We start from the raw sequence: 17,732 nt of genomic DNA on the forward strand, positions 1-17,732 counted from the left end.
GTGAGAGCAGACCAGCGGGATGTGCTAGCGCTGAGAAGCAATGTGACGAAGGATGCGCCTACCATGTAATCAAAGGTCGAAGTGCATTAAAAAGTACGGGAAGTGTGGGGGGGGGAGTGGATGCAGGGTCAAAGGGGTGGGTAAAACACAAACTAGTGGGACCCTGGTGCAAAAAAAGGACAGTCTCGGTCCCGGTGCCACTGAACCTGTCACACATTAATAGCTTTGCTCCTGAATACAGGACTTGTGATGCTGGTATAAAACACATAGAAGGAAGTGGAGGCGAAAGCAGGCCGTGGCCTTGTATTTACGACAAATAGGGCCGTGATGGGTTTGCAGGGATGTGTCAGTGTCATTAACAACAAAGAACCAGAACCCGGGGACTTTGAGATGGCTTCTTGGATCTGCGCCTCTGAACCAATCCCTTGTATTCATAAAACGATCAGATGGGGGCATTTTCTGCATTTGGTTTATGTGACTAGTGAGCGCAGTCAAAGTTTAATTTCCCCAGGAGGCTCAGCAGTGAGACGTCAACTGAGCTACTTGCTGATTTCTGCCCATCGATGGCGTAGTGGGACACCCCATGATCAAAAATTCCATCCCTGTGAGATGTGTTCTAGCACATTTAGTGATTCCTGATGCCTCTTTCATCATGCACATTTTGAACGGGGCCCAGGTGTTGCTACAACTTTGCATCCTTAAAATATCAATTGAATACCATTTTGTCTGCAAGTCATAATTCACTCCTCAGCAGCCCACAGAAGCTGGCAGCCACACTTCTTTACACCTGCTACAACGCATTACAAACAGTCTGAAATATGTGAAGAATTTGGCAGGCCTTCCCCTTTGAAAACGCTGCTGGTAGTTGTAAACGTGAGATAGTGTTTCGGCTCTGCACATCCATATTAATGTGTATAACATAACATAACATGAGTATTTGTAAAGCGCACGTTCACCACTACGGGCATCTTGGCGCTGAAATAACAGATGTTTGTTGTTACCCAACTCAATGGTACTCATTTTATCGACCCCAAATGGATGAAAGGCTGAGTGGACCCGCCGGGATTTGAACCTGTGACCATGAGGTCGAAAACAGGCCCCTGCAGTAGACGCATTAGTCCACTGAGCCACCAGACCCGGCTACTACTGGTGTCCAGCAGCTGGCCCTTTCAAGATAAGAATCAGAAACACACGTTCTTCGGCATCCAGTCAGATGGCATGGGTGCCGTGTAGCAAAAGCTGCATGGGAGGGAGACGAAGAATGCCTTCGTCCAGCCCTCCTTGTTGTAAGACATGTGCATTGACCTCTGTGGGCGAAGAACTGCGCACTATTTATTCAGGTGCAGGAATACTAATCTATGTGGGCTGCTCTGTGGTGATAAAACAAAGAGGATTCCAAAGAATGCAGCCCCTGTGTTTCCGCCTGAACTTCAAAGTAAGCGTATTTTCAGTCTCTAGACGAGGGCACGGAAATACTCTTCGTACCATGCCTGGCGACAAAAATGAAGAGGCGCCCACAAACGTTAGTGTAGGCCCCGCTTGTCTTTATGGTTGCCACCTGGCCGGTTTTTGCCGGCTTGACCGGTATTTTGATATCCTAGCAGGTTACAAAAACAAACAAAGAAAAACCTCTAGACATTTTCCTTCTTATCATTACATGCTTAAAACAGTCATTATAAGCAAGAAAGCACCTTAACATGTGTTCTAAGCTCAGCAGTGAGACGTGGCTTTAGGTGCTGCTTCCATCCCGGCTCTCACAGGCACCGCCTCCGGGGATTGATAAACATGCAGGGACGCGCCTGCTTTGTGGGAGAGCGGACCAGCGGGATGTGCCAGCGCTGAGAAGCCATGTGACGAAGGATGCGCCTACCATGTAATCAAAGGTCGAAGTACATTAAAAAGTCTGGGAAGTGGAGGGGGGGAGTGGGTGCAGGGTCAATGGCGTGGGTAAAAGCGACTGCTACAAAAAGCACAAAACGGTTTCAGATAAAAAGGTGCTTCAAAAGTTTCGATTTTAGTAAGCCCGGGCTGTACACAATGCAATATATATATATAACTGTCCCATCCCAGCTGGTAACCCCCTTGCAGGAACACTCAAAAGAAGAAAGCTCTGTCAAGACGGCACTGCGGAGCTTCGCAAGTAAGCTACTGCCCGGCCACCATCTTCGGAGGAATGACAAAAACAAACCTTTGAAGAAAAAAAAAAAACAACCGCCCACCACCGCATGACGTTCAAAAAGGGGCGCAGAGAGAAAAAATCACCGGAACCCCCACGAATCTGCTCGGACAATTACTGACAGATCTCTGTTCCAATGGCTAGCCTCCATTTATGGAGCTAGCCAATGGAAGAGAGAGGCGGAATAAAGCCCCGTACAGAAAAAACAAAAGATTTCGCCAGCGCGACACTGCTGCGCAGTGGACGCCAGGAGAAACCTAAAAAGGAGAAGGGTGGGCTTAGTCAGGACCCTGGTGGCAGAAATTAACTGGTGGATCCTTGCTACTGTAAGACTGGAGGGCTGGGCCCTTACAAGAGCCTCTGAGGTAGAAGGGAAGCTGAGAGAGATCTGTTGTGTGGTATTGAGGTGTGGTCATGCAATCTGACTTGAGGGGTAGAGGGGAGAGGTGTGGGCTGGGCTTTGTGAGGAGCATAGGGGGGGCAGATGAGTGGTGAATGGAGAGCACTGGATGAGGGCAATGCACACTTGTGGTCAGGCAAAAGGTTAGAAGTGATACTTAATCTTTAGGTTGATATATATGCTCTTATTATTATACGTTCTGACTTTCCATTGCAATATTCTTTATGTATTTTATTGTTATGTATTTCACTAATTGCCGGTTATGCTTGATTTATTTTGTAATTCTTGATTTCTTTAGTTTTATTATTGGTTCCATTTGTTTTGCTGTATGATTTTACTTATCACCTTTATTGTTTTATTGTGCATATTTTCATCTTGTTTGCATTAATAAACTTTTTCTGAATTTAAAAAAAAAGAAGTGATACTTAATTTGAGCCGGTGGTTTCCGGTGCCCGGCACTTAATTTTCAACACTGGCACTTAAGGCAGTCTGCCACATGGTGGTGTTATGTATCTAATTTAGAGATGAGCACAACAACAGTAGTTTATTAATTCAGTATACAGTAAAAACTACTAATGTCATACTATTAATAGCCATTCTTATTGATTTGGGGGGATTGAAATAGTCTGATTTGCCACACTTTTAGGAGTGTGAGGGGTCGTGTTGGTGCGGTCATTGGCAGCGCTGGGAGGGGCAATGTGTAGTACAAGCTGCAGTGGCCTCCAGGACCCTGGCATTTTTTTTTTTACAAATTAAGAACTAGGAGTGAAAGAGAGACGCTTTGGGGAGGGCATGTCTGAAGCGCTTCAGCGCCTCGTCTAAGGGTAGTAAGCGCTATGTTAGTACAATTTCAATGCAATACAAAAGTGAGGGCTAAGTGGTAAAGCGTAAAGGGGAGACATTCGGGCTCTGTAGCACCCCTTTAGGGCAGTGATTTGTCAGAGAAGAGTGGATAGGGCCACAGCCTGTGAGGCACTAGGGAGGCCCCCACATCCCCCGCCCCCTGCCCCAGCTCTGGACCCCGGTGTTGTGCTCTCCGGGTTCCAGGAGTGGCAGGCCGGCCAGTGTCTTGATATGCAGCATTCTTTGAAGCGCTGATGGGGGTAAAATGCAGCCGCGCAGCGCAGGGAAGGAGGAAGCGCTCGCCTTGGATTGGGCTGTGGCTCAGGTCGCTGCCCTCCTTATCTCGTTGACATGCAAATCTTCCTGAGGGGTAGCCGGGCCTGAAGTCACCCGGGGCTTTACTAAAACAGCGGAGTGTCAGGGAAGGGCAGTGCACTGACATCTGGGGAGGAGGCAGGCACACCTGGATCCGTGAGTGAGGTCGGAGCAGACCTGTGAGGTGGAAGACAGCGGCCAGGGGAGGCAGGGCGGTTCTGTGGGCAGCCTGGCACTGGTACAGCATGCCCCCGGGCGCCCACCGGCCCCCGCCATGTACGTGAGTTACCTGCAGGACAAGGAAGTGGGCATGTACCCGGGATCCGTGCGCCCGCACCCTGGCTTGCAGGGGTACCCCGGCGCCCCCCAGTATCCGGACTATGGGGGTACCACCACGGACTGAACCTGGAAAGCACTGGTGGGCCCACATCGGGTTCCCCTTCCGCGTGGATGTCTCCCTACAGCGCCCCTCCGAGGGAAGAGTGGAGTCACCCGGCCTACATGAACCCGTCCCCCGGGGGCAGCCTGGGCTACAGCCCCGCCGCAGTGGAGTACCACCCGGGACCACCCTGTCCGGGGGTGCTGCCCGGGCACCTCCAGCAGCAGCAGGACTCGCCAGAGGGGCACAGGCGGGGGCAACAAGCCTATGACTGGATGAGAAAGCCCACGGCGCCGGCAGCGGGGGGATGCACGGGTAAGAAAAGATAACCCGGAGTACCGGGGGTCCTGACGCGCCTGACGCAGGGAAGGTAGCGAGGGCCTCGGCGACTCTGGCAGGCACCCTACTCTGGGGAGGGGGGGGCAGGAGGCAGGGGGGCTGGCACAGGAACTTCCCTTGAGTTGGAGGGGGTATGGAGCGCTGCAGGCCTGTCAGAGGGTGCAAGGTTTGGGTCTGAGCGAAGGACTCGGTAGTCTAATACGCTGTCTGCTTTGGGGGGAGGCGTCTACGTTGGGGGCGAGAGTGCCAGGCCCTGACTTTTGGGGGCGCTGCAAGTCTGTCACTGGGGCGAGCTTGGGGGTAGAGAGGGCATTGCAAGTAGCACAGGTCCTACCGCGTGAGTTGGGGGAGGAGGGGGCACAAAAGAGTGACTGATGCCCCACTCTCTAGGCTGCAGGGATGGGTGCTACAAGCGCGTCACTGCCCATCCAGGGCACAGGGAATGGAAATGCAAGCCTGGAAAGTGGTTCCCTAAAGCAGCTGAAGAGAGGGACCTTGAAAAACTGGTATTGGGCATATCCTTTGGGCTGAAAGAGGGACATCCACTCATACAAAGGGTCATCTCTGAGACTCTGGGGGCTACAGGAAGGACCACCACAGCACTGGCACTGGGTCAACCCTAGGGGGCTGGAACGACACTGCACGCATGGCACTGGGCCTACCCTGGGTCTGAAAACGGGGGGAGCGCAAGAGTGACAGATTCTTTTTTGTTAAAATCTGCAAAGCATGCAGCAGATGTTGGATTATGTGGCAAATGCGGCACATCCTTTACTTTGCAAAAACAGACATCTCTGTCAGTCCATTTCCAAATGCGCAGCATTAGAATATTCATTCTATGTTAAACCAAGTGATGGAACACACATGCCTATAACTCGATCTATGCAAACCGAGACCTCGATGCTCATAGATTACATACATACATACATACATACATACATACATACATACATACATAGATTAGACATTCAGGATTCTAGGAGCAATGTTTTACTTGCGGTTACTTTCACTTTAAACCCTTGATTTGTTTCTTAGATATTTGATTGATATTACATAATTCTAGCGACATTCCAAAGTCCACCAATAAAAGCAGTTGTCGACTAATAGATAAACATTACAACGAGCAGCTTTTTAAAATTCCCAATCTTTGCAGATGAGCGCATTTTTAAAACGGCTATTTGAAGACAAAAAACTTTGGCACAAAATAATGCGCACTTACCCACAGAGATTCGTCACTCGTTTCCATTCAATTTACTGAAGGCCACATTCTAAAGAACACTTTACTGCACTGTTCAGCATAATCTTTTCAACAACCATATCCAACTAAGTACATTTTCATTGATTGATGAGGTGTGCATAGTGGGCGTAGCTACAGTCCGGGATATGGGTTGGTTAGCGTGTGCCCTGTGCACTTCACAGGCGCGCAGCATTTTCGACTTGCTCGGTAAATGGGGCAGCTCGGGGCAGCGCAGTCTGCGCCATTTGAGCGGAGTTTTTCCGGTCTAGCGTCTCTCTTTCCATTAGAAACGCATTTCCGTTGTGCGCAGGAGGAGCAGTCCCTGCTTTGTTCTGACAGCTCCAATCAATCCTTTCCACACCTTGCGGGGCTGTAAAGTGCGGTCAGCTTCGTTGGTTATTGAAAAGCGCAAAGCAGACGGTTAAATACAGCGCCAAAAGATAGCTTCAGGGCACAGGGTTCGGAGTATTAACCCACGTCAAAAGTTCTGAGTTTTATCGATCTTGGAAGGGCGACATTCTGAATGGACCCCTTCGGGATTCCTTACTACCTGTGACCTGCTGCCTGACCTCCCAGGCAGCAGGCGCAGAGCACACAGACCTATTCTCAGCTGAATACAAATTACACGTTTTTGAAAAACCTATGAAAGGGCAGGTGGAGCTGTGGTGCCTGCGACAGGCGGCATACTAGATGTAGTATGTTTTTCGGTAGTATGTTGTCTTTAAAGAAAAGTCTGGGAGGAAAGAGGCTTCCGTCCTCACAACAAAAGACAAGTGGCGTGAACACTCTCAGGGTGAATCTGAGTCAGAGAAGGGTCCATTTGGCGATCATAGCAGTACTTTAGTCAGCATAAAATAAATCAATGCACGAAGACCGTGGAGTGTATTGATAATATAAAGACGTTATCCGATAACCAAAAACAAAAGTTTCTGACTTGAGAATGAAACAAGTCAGGTCCCCGGCCGGCAGCCAATCACGGCGCGGTTGGGGAATGACGTCACGGGGGTGGCCCGGGCCGGCAGCTAATCACAGCGCGGCCCGGGAAATGACGTCACGGGGGTGTCCCGGGCCGGCAGCCAATCACAGCGCGGCCCGGGACACACAGCAACAAGGGGCGGGACTAAAAAAAAGAGTCAGAAACGCCCACGATTCGCGTTCTGACCGGGAAAGAGTGATGGACAACCGTGTCTTCCAATGGCTAGCCTCCATTTATGGAGCTAGCCAATGTAAGAAGGGGCGGATTCAAGTCCCCCATACTGTAAACAAAAGCTTTCGCCTGGGCGGAGCACTGCTTCGCAGTGCTCCGGCCAGGTCGAAACCTAAAAAGATGGCGAACTAGGCTCTGTGATCTATAATCAAGGACAAGTGTTGTCTGAAACGTGTCAGATCTGAGGACCAAACAAAATAACAGTGCCAAATTTTGTGTGTTTCGTATTTCTCTGTTAGCCACACGGCTGTGCGGAAGTGCAGAGAATCCTTTGTTTCTTCAAATATATATATATATATAGAGAGAGAGAGATATACACACACACATATGTGTGTGCTTTTATTTTGTAGTATATTTTTTATTGTAATTATATATTTTTATTTTCTTTTGTAACTTATTTTGAGTAATATCAATTTTACGTATGTGTTACTTGTCAATTAATTTTCATTCAACTTTTTATTAGAAATGAATTAATGTATTCATTGATTGTTTATTATATATGTATCTGTATATATATATGTATACAGATAGATAGATATATAGATAGATATTAGCTTTATGTTTACATTTTTATACATGTTTTAACTGTAATAACTTTTGTAATTATTTAAATATGTATACTTACCTATTTAAATAGGACCACAATATTTTTCCTATGATATTATTGTATCACAACATTTTTGTCTTTGGTATTATATCACAAAAATGTCTTTCCACCCGTAAAGCATTGCACATTTTCAGCTCAAAATTCCACTGAAAGTATTTAGGGCCTGATTACGAGTTGGGCGGGCCGTCACACCAGCGCCCAGCTCCAAGATCGCCAAACCCATAGTCAGTTTGCCCGCCGGATTACGAGTAGTAATCCCAGTGGGCGGTCCTGTGGCGGCGGTCCCACAGTGGTGCCTTTCTAAGGCTCAAAGGAGAGCCATAGAAAGGCAGCACAATGGGAGTGCCTCAGCATGTTCCTGCACAACGAGAAATGCACCCAATTGTGCTTTACTACGCTTACCACGCTTACGTTGCCGTAAGCGTGGAAGCTGACAGTGCAGTGTTGTATACTGTTTTTAACTGGGGTACCAGCAGCTTGGCATAGGCCTTGTAGAATTCATGTGGAAGGGCGTCTGGGCCTGGGGACTTCCCTTTGGCCAGGGTGCGTATGCTGGCTAGGATTTCTTCTGGGGTGATCAGTGCATCCAGCTCTTGTCGCTGCTCAGGGGTTAGGCTGGGAAGAGCAAGTTCCGTGAGAAATCATTGGATCTCCTCAGACGGCGCTGTGGTGGTGGATCTGTATAGTTCTGTGTAATGTTTTGTAAATTAAGAATGTATTTCTTGTTGTGTACCCTTTGGAGTTCGGATCGTTGTTATAGGCGTGACCGGGTGTCCTCTTGTTGGATAAGCCAGGCAAGCATGTGTCCTGCTTTGTCTGCAGTGCTCTGAGTACACGCTGAGTGTGATGTATAGCTAAGGCATCTTAATCTCTCTAGCTACCTAAGGTGTTCTGCTGTATTCTCAAGAAGTTGTGGTCTCAATAGTGGATCTTCAATTACTTGAGTTTCCAGGTGGATTAGCCCTTCCTCCACCTTTTTAATGTCCGTCTCGATAACTTTACGATAAACATATTTGCGGATTTAGGATATGGCCCCAAATTGCCACTTTGAAAGTGTCCCACTCAATTAGGCGCGATGATGCAGTGCCTGTGTTGTCGTTGAAGTAATCAATGAATTCTGTGCTGAGGGCTGAGGGAATGGTTTATCTTACAGAGTCTCAGGCTGTAAGCGCCACTTGGGGATTGCTGCTGGGGTATTATTCCATGACATTTGCAGTGTTTGTAGGTTATGATCTGAGTGGGGTCTCCCCAGGTATTCGGTTGTACTCACTGCCATCACGATGTCTTTTGTACTGAGCAGTCTGCCCAACCAAACATGCGGAATGTGGAGCCAGAGTAGTAGGAGTACACCTTGTCTGTGGGGTTTCTTTGTCTCCAGACGTCCACAAGTTGCCAGTGCGCAATCCAGGCATTTAATGCCCTCATGGCTATTGTTTTGGGTGTGCCAGGAAGGGGAGGAAAGGACTGGTAAGAGACACATCTAATACACAGTTAAAGTCCCCGCCAAGCAACCAGGGTAAACCATCCCTATTGAAGAGTTTGCCAGACAGTGTGTCTAGAAATGTTGACTGATCTGTGTTGGGTGCGTATATTGAGTCCAGTACGATATGTCTGCCATCCAGACGGCCCTTAACAAGAACATATTGCCCCTCAATGTCCATCACTGATTCTTCAGCTTGAAAGGGGGTACCCGGTCTAATCCAGACCATGGCTCACCCGGCAAAGGCAGAGTATCCAGTAGCATATAATTGGCCACGCCACCTTCTCTGTAGATTCACTATTTCAGGAGCTGTAAGGTGCGTCTCTAGTAGAACTATTTGGGCCTGATGCCTCTTAACCGCATCGCTGCTGCTGTGATTTTTCCCCTACGCGGCTTTTTTAGAAAAGCCGCGTTAGATGACGAGCTCAGCTCGTCATCCGCACACGCCCCCCGTGGCTGATGACGAGCTGAGCTCGTCATCAGCATCGAAGGGGTTAAGATAGGAATATATTGAATATCTACTAGTAGTTATTTATTTTTGCGATTTTCTGATGGAGGAAATATGACCCAAAAGGATGTCTCAGCGATCGCTCTATACACAAAAAGTTACTACATCATAAAGGAAGCTTACAAAAAAGCAGTTTCAGAAGCTTAGTTGCATAGAAACATTTTACGCTGTTATGTAGGTTTAAAGAAAAGTCATATACGTGAACAAATTCCTGGAGAAGATTATAAACTTTTGCCATGATGATATGTGATGACGATCAAACAAAAAGGAAGAACTAAACAAAACGACGAGAAATGCACCCAATTGTGATTTACTACCAGTGCAGGAAATGGGGGTGCAAACATGCAGGGGGCACAACATGTGCCCCCCCTGCATGCAACCTGTGCACAGAGACTACAGGGCACCCTGAGTTGCCTCACCGCAACCCTTTTCATGGCAGGGCTTACTGCCATAGAAAAGGTCTCAGTGGCCAACTAGTAGTGATATGCTCAGCAGTGATGCATCAGAAAAGCCAGCATATTGCGGTCTCTGACCGCAGCACCACCACCGTGGGATACATGATCCACAGTGGTTGAGGTGGTACTGTTGCAGTCCAACCACCAAACTCAAAATATGGCAGTCGGACTGCCGGTGCAGCGGTTGCCAAACCGCAAACACTGGCTCGGCAGTTCCATGGACCGCCTAAATTGTAATCGGGCCGTTAGTGTTGAACCTGGGAAGAATTTTGAAGCTTATATATTCAGAGTGCTCGAGATGTTCATTCTTGTTGTCAATGTAGAAATAGTAGATAGGTCACTAATGGCGTACCTAAAGGGACGACAACTAAAGGGCCTGTGGGCAGTAAAGATTTTATTCCAGTCGATTTTTAGAGTGGATATGTGGCTTTGTCTAAGAAAAGCTTCCTTTACTTTCAAAAGCTGACTGTGATAGATAGTCTGTGACCCAAAGCAGAATGGGAAACCGCAGCACTTCTTTAAAGAATTAATGCATAGAAGGAATGCTTCATTGTTATATATCCGTGGTGAAGGGGATTCACAACCAAAAAGGGCTGTTTATTAAGTCATCCTACATTATGCACTAAACATTGCAGTGCATACTTTAACATTGCACTGATGTTTCCACTAAGAACAACATTGTATATCAATCTATGTATTGAAGAGAACCTTAAAAACAATAAAATATACCATCATTAGGGTCCTTTATCTTAAAAGCATAAAAAACAGTAATTTAAATGTTAGAATTAACTTACCTCTTCAGGAAAGTTCTGGAAGTCATTGAATGACAAGTTAAGGTACACTAAAGTGTGAGCTATCAATGTCAGATCTGGAAGTCTGTCTATAAAATAAGCCTGCAAAGAAAAATTAAAATTATGATTTCAAAATCCAGCATTTTAAGGGTGATATATTTATAAATATACAGAAAATATTTCTTTCTAACTCAGGGGCTCATTAGGATTGCGGATAAACCGCATCCTCCGGGCCGGCGGAAGCCACCGCCGGCCCGGAGGATGCGGATTATCCGCTGCGGACTGGAAAAAGACCCCCCGCCAGATTAGGATGGCTTGGGGATCTATTTTACGTCCGCCGCTTTTCCGCCACGGTCGCCTTCCGACCGCGGCGGAAAAACTCTAACATGGCTGGCGGTGTCTATCAGACACCGCCAGCCATATTAGGATAGCTGCGGTCATATGCCTTTCCACTGCGGCATTTCCGCCGTGGAAAGGCATATGGTGTTGTGTTTGGGGGCCCGTTGCGGGCCCCCAGGGGTGAAGGGGGGTGGGGGGTGCACATGGGGGGTACCTATGGTACCCCCCTGCCTTTGCGTGCACGAAGCGGCAGGCACCACGCGGGCGGTCCCTCCTCCTCTGGGGTGGCGGACGGACGCAGGTCCGTCCGCCATCCTAATAGTCCCATTGGTACGGTCTGCTGCGCAGTGTTTCACAAACTTAAATGAGATCAATGTTGCTACTTTTTACCCATAACTCAGTCAAACTAAAATAAAAAGATTTGCATTTTTTAGGTTAAATACATTAGGTATGGTGGATATCCAAAATGTACGTTACATCACAGTTACATTGTTTTAAAGCACCATGACTCGACGTAAACCCTGTACCCCTCTGTGAAATTTCAACTGTCCACAAACATGTGCCTCTAAGAAGATATCTGGTACACAAACATCTACATAAGGACATCCACGAGAAAACACTAGAAAAATAGACCTCCTACAACCACGTTTTCAGACACTGCACATTGCTTCACAGAACTGGAAGCAGGAAATATTCTGCAGACTTGACTCAAGAAAGGTTCTGACATTTTCCACAGGCACGTGGCATTTTTAGTGGCAGACCTACTCTTGGGAGATGTAGTGAGCTCTGCAAATAGTATGTTTGGAAAAATGCAGAAATTGATAGTTGTTCGGAGCACCATTCAACATACACGCTGAACCGCCAAGTATAATTAGCCCTGCAGGATTTACAGGTGTCACCCCTTTTTCTACATGACAATGGGAACAAGTATTGCAGATCTACTGTGAAAGAGATGGTAGCCTTACCAGAGTTATTTCATCCATCCGGTCCCCAATAACATTTTGGAAAATACTGCAGAAAAATGTAATGGGCAGAATAGCCTTGTATAAAATTGTGGTACTGCCACGAATTTCTATATTATTTTCCACATCTACCCGTCTACATCCAGGCTCAAACATTCTGAGAGCTGGAACAAATGCTCAAAGATTTTATCTGGAAAAGGGGGCTCCAGAGTGGCTCTATGGAAGCTATACGCGCCCATGGAAAAAGGAGGCTAGCAGTTCCCAATATGGAACTATACTATCTAGCCACGCTGTTGTAGTTGGTAACAAACTGGTTGGCAGGAATGCAATTACCATATACTGCCACGATGCAACCGGGCTGGTCGCTATCCAAGGTCTGCCACCTATTTCATCCTATGGATAGGCTTCCTACTCCACCGCCGACCTCCCTGGCCCTGGCTTATTGTTGTTACAAACGCAGTTTATATCTTACCATACATACAATTCCTTATGCACCAGCACTACCCTTTCTTGGCACCCCGAGGAGTGAGTGGGCAAAACAAACGGTGCACTAGAAGCCTGGTATGCCGCATATGTGCGGACGCTGGGCAATCTATATGAGGACGGAACACTACTGCCATTCGACAGGTTAGCCCACGACACCGACTTGCCAGCAGGCCAATTTATATTATATAATTCCATTATAACAGCACTGACAAAGCCCTGAGGAGACTTGAGCACCGAGCCACAACCCCATCTGGTACTGCAATACCTACACGTCATGGGTACAGGCAGTCACATAGTGCATTGGCTAACAAAAACACTAGTATTACACACGCTTAAATCCCTAGCGACACTACGCACAACCTGGGAGGAAGATAAAGGAAGGCTGTGGGAGGAAAAGGAATGGGACACGATATTAGCAAGTGCTACACAAATCCTGCGAAACACAAAATTCTACATCATTCAGCTCTTTATCATCCATAGGGCATACTTATCACCGGATACAATAAACAAATACTTTCAACTTACATCTGCAGTATGCTGTGTTCCTGCCCGTCACTACACCAACACTGGCCAGAGGTGGTGTCTGGTCTGTCGGAATGCGCAGACCACCCACGTCTACAAACATGGGAGGAGTACATGCTAGTTGCATTTCCCAGGTCCAAAAAGCTCAAAGCTACGTCTAGATTTATAGACCTAGGCCTCATTGAAGGAAAAAGACTGGTCACCCTGGGAGGGAAGAATAAACACCCTCCCACATCCGAGAGCTGGAAACGGTCACATCAGGTATGTGCCCAGGCGGAAAGCGTAGTTTTACATAGAGAAGACGTAGCTGACCTTTGCAAATATCCAATTGCACAAAATTGGGACACCATGGTGGTGGTGCTGCAACACTTTGGGGCTGGGGCAGGGCGATGACACACCACAAGATGGGGACACCAGGGGAGACAGGAACGAACTGTGAACAGTTCACAACATAGACAACAGCTAGCACAAGGTCAACTCCAACGAACCAAGTAAATAAATCGGGGTGGGGGGAGCCTGACGCATAGGCAAATTCGATTTACGGGCATGGGGATGTGAGCAGAGGCGCCATCAACAAGAGGGGTGGGAGACCCCTTGATGGGAACTGCCAGAGTAGCAGAAAACGGTTTTCATGTGTTGAGTTGTTGACTTCTGTGTTAGAATTGCATTATCAATAACCTAATAATAAAAGCACATGAATACATGGGATACACTTAGAGAGGAGCTGCAAGCCAGCATTAGCCTGTCAAAGATTATATATGTGTATCGTATTGTTGGATATGCTCTTGACACTCTGTAACTACAGTGCGTAAGATTAGTAGTGCATATGCTGTAACAATGCAAACGATACCTGCCATATGTTGAATCCAATACATGTAAACTTTCCTGTACTTAATGCATCGAAAAGTAAAATATAAAAATGCAAATAAATACATCAAAAAGTAAATAAATGCGTTGAAAGTGGAGCATCTTAAAAAGGATTCTAAACAGTTTAAATTGTTTTTGGCATCCTTTGGTAGTCATTGTAGTTTTGAGCAGAATGTTGAGAGAGGTGTTTCGAGTTGGCACAAATCCATTCTGGTCAGGGGGCACCAGTGACTGTACCAACGGCGCTAGTCTGGCAGAGATTACAGATGCTAAAAGTTTGTAAACAGTAGTGAGGAGCGCTAGCGGTTTGTAGGAGCCCAGCTGTGATGGATCCCTATCTGATTTGGGGAGAGATATTAATAACGCTTCATGTTCCGTTGCCGTAAGCGTGGAAGCTGACAGTGCAGTGTTGTATACTGTTTTTAACTGGGGTACCAGCAGCATAGCATAGGCCTTGTAGAATTCATGTGGAAGGCCGTCTGGGCCTGGGGACTTCCCTTTGGCCAGGGCGCGTATGCTGGCTAGGATTTCTTCTGGGGTGATCAGTGCATCCAGCTCTAGTCGCTGCTCAGGGGTTAGACTGGGAAGAGCAAGTTCCGAGAGAAATCATTGGATCTCCTCAGACGGCGCTGTGGTGGTGGATCTGTATAGTTCTGTGTAATGTTTTGTAAATTAAGAATGTATTTCTTGTTGTGTACCCTGTGGAGCTCGGATCGTTGTTATAGGCGACCGGGTGTCCTCTTGTCGGATAAGCCAGGCAAGCAGGTGTTCTGCTTTATCTCCAGTGCTCTGAGTACACGCTAAGTGTGATGTATAGCTCAGGCATCTTAATCTCTCTAGCAACCTACGGTGTTCTGCTGTATTCTCAAGGAGTTGTGGTCTCAATAGTGGATCTTCAAATACTTGAGTTTCCAGGTGGATTAGCCCATCCTCCACCTTTTTAATGTCCGTCTCGATAACTTTACGCAAAACATATTTGCGGATTTAGGATATGGCCCCAAATTGCCACTTTGAAAGTGTCCCACTCAATTAGGCGCGATGATGCAGTGCCTGTGTTGTCGTTGAAGTAGTCAATGAATTCTGTGCTGAGGGCTTCGGGAATGGTTTATCTTACAGCGTCTCAGGCTGTAAGCGCCAATTGGGGATGGCTGCTGGGGTATTATTCCATGACATTTGCAGTGTTTGGAGGTTATGATCTGAGTGGGTTCTCCCCAGGTATTCGGTTGTACTCACTGCCATCACGTTGTCTTTTGTACTGAGCAGTCTGTCCAACCAAACATGCGGAATGTGGAGCCAGAGTAGTAGGAGTACAGCTTGTCCGTGGGGTTTCTTTGTCTCCAGACGTCCACAAGTTGCCAGTGCGCAATCCTGGCATTTAATGCCCTCATGGCTATTGTTTTGGGTGTGCCAGGAAGGGGAGGAAAGGACTGGTAAGAGATACATCTAATACACAGTTAAAGTCCCCGCCAAGCAGCCAGGGTAAACCATGCCTATTGAAGAGTTTGCCATACAGTGTGTCTAGAAATGTTGACTGATCTGTGTTGGGTGCGTATATTGAGTCCAGTGCGATACAGTACTTTTACATTCAACATGGCCGCAGTCATAGCACCAAAATAGAATGGAAAAGATAGCATGCAGCAACTATTCAAGAAACCTAAACTGGCAACACGCTGAAAAAACACAAGAAGTAAAAGTCTGTGAAGACTCGATATTCTGAAAGGCAAAAAAGCTAATATTTCAAAAAACCCTGATAGTTCTCAATAATTTAAAAAAAAATGGAACTCCCCGCCATGATCATTTGTGTGTATCCCTTGCTATTAACTTTCTGGACTTCCTTTGAAGCTCACTTCTAACTAAACACTGCAGCACCCTCGTCTCTTTGCCTTCTCTTAATTTCCCTCATCCATTATATGTTCTTACGTTTTACTTGATATGGTCTATTGGTTAGCATTGGGGATCCTGTCACCTTTGTGGAGCCTTCCCTCTTAATCTAGCTTGATCTACACACTAGAACTAAAGTGGATAATATAATAAATGCACCTTACACTCCAGCACAGTCAATTATTAAAAAAAAAAGAAAAACAAAGGGTTGCGCTTTTATGTAATTAATTTAATGGATGAGAAATGCACATACTTAAATCAACAATACCTGTGATATAAATGCATATATATTGTGAGTCAACATCACGTCTCAATACATATCTTGCTTGTTACCAGATATTAGATTGAAAAATGTGCTGGGTAAAAATCTGTATACCAAATAAATAAATATATATAAAACTCGTATATCAAATAGATAAATATATATACCTTAAGGTCAAGGTAATTCCCTCCTTGTTCAAAGCTATCAAGAACAGCGAGTTCAGAAGGTGTAATCGATTCTTTCCTAGAATAAGCACTTGTCAAATCACGAAGCTTTCTCAAGCCTGCAAAACAAGTATTTGGAACATAAGAAAATATCCAGCATTACAAGTGTTGCAAAATCATGGCGACTCCTTACCTTAAAGTCCTGTGTTCAGTAAAAAAAAAGTGCTTACCAACCAATGATTTGCCATAAATTATATAAAAGGAAAATAAGACAAAATGTTTTGTTTGGCACTTTCTTGAATTAACATATTTATTGTGCAAGCTTGTAAAAGCTAAGTGTCGCTTTAAACATTACAACAGAGAATAAATGTTGTCTGGGAAGAAGAGGGCAGGGCATGCCATGCGGCTCAATTTGTGATTCTTTGAAGGAGCCCAACAATCATTTTCTGGATGCTTTTCTTCATTGTATATCAGCTGAAATTACGAAAAAGTTTGAAACCAACAAAATAATATTTCATGCAAACATTAAAGATCCATGATTTATGCATACTGTATGTCAACCAATGACACTGCAGTTCGGTGTGGATTTGCACATTACAGATTCAGTAAGATTCATGCGGGCAGATTTATAATTCTTTCATGCAGCGCAATGCAGCAAGACAACCTGCTGTGCTGCGTGAAAAGGCAGGAAAGCGCCATATCTATAAAGATATGGTGCATTTCTGTTCTCTGCCCTCACTTTATTCAAAATCAGTAGCCTAGCACCAATGCAGACGCCCTTGTGTCATGGAGCAAGGGTGCCTGTGTTACAGGCAGGATTGTTTTTGTGCAAGAATGAAACTATCCTAAGAGGAATATTATTTTTTCTGTGTGCCGCAGAATGCAGCCCACTTCGAAAGAGGAAACAAAGAGAGATATAAAGATATTTCTCCTCGTTGCGCCTCTGGTGCGAAGGCGTGCAATTTTATTGCAAGACCAGAGGCTCCTATTGTGCTTTCTTTTCTTGCTTTATTCCAACAGCAGCCAAGGAAAGATACCAAAACTACAGTTCCCAGAAGGCCAAGCAAACAACCGGCCAATGGGAACACACTAAAACAAAACATCATAACCAATCAGGCAGAAGAAGTAGGTATAACATCATAACTGACTGCGAACAGTCCTCTTTTCTTGCTGCTCGCAGTCAGATAAGTGCCTTCTCTTTATTGCTCCTTGCTTACTTTCTTTAATATGTGCATAGTTTTAATGTATTTTGTATAATGCTTTGTTTGGTAATTCTATTGCTGTTGTGACAGTAGCGCTTACCAAATCGTGCAGTCTTTTCAGGTTCTCAGCTGTTTTTCCCCCGCTAGCTCGCTCGTGTTGACTGCGGCGTCTAACGCGTCGCTTGGGGGCTGCTTAGCGTGCGACAGCCGATTAACCGTTCTTTTCTCCTTGATGCAGCAAGCGTCTGCATTTCAGCAACGTTTCCTCTTTGGTGCCTCACGGAGCCCTTGCCGCGCTTCAGAGCCCTTGCTG

At 46.2% G+C, this 17,732-nt stretch overlaps 1 protein-coding gene across 2 annotated transcripts in view; it reads right to left on the reverse strand.

Moving 5' to 3' along the window:
* Positions 1–17,732, reverse strand: part of LRRC63 (leucine rich repeat containing 63) — a 467,503-nt gene that overhangs the window by 117,919 nt on the left and 331,852 nt on the right. For both annotated transcript variants that reach the window (XM_086935002.1, XM_086935001.1), the window contains exons 7-8: positions 16,221–16,336; positions 10,738–10,836 (exon numbers count right to left, since the gene is read on the reverse strand). In XM_086935002.1, the coding sequence (XP_086791128.1) occupies positions 10,738–10,836; positions 16,221–16,336 (215 nt within the window). The remainder of the gene's footprint in view (positions 1–10,737; positions 10,837–16,220; positions 16,337–17,732) is intronic.

The sequence above is a fragment of the Lissotriton vulgaris genome, chromosome 8, assembly GCF_964263255.1.
Source record: "Lissotriton vulgaris chromosome 8, aLisVul1.2, whole genome shotgun sequence".
Taxonomy (NCBI): domain Eukaryota; kingdom Metazoa; phylum Chordata; class Amphibia; order Caudata; family Salamandridae; genus Lissotriton; species Lissotriton vulgaris.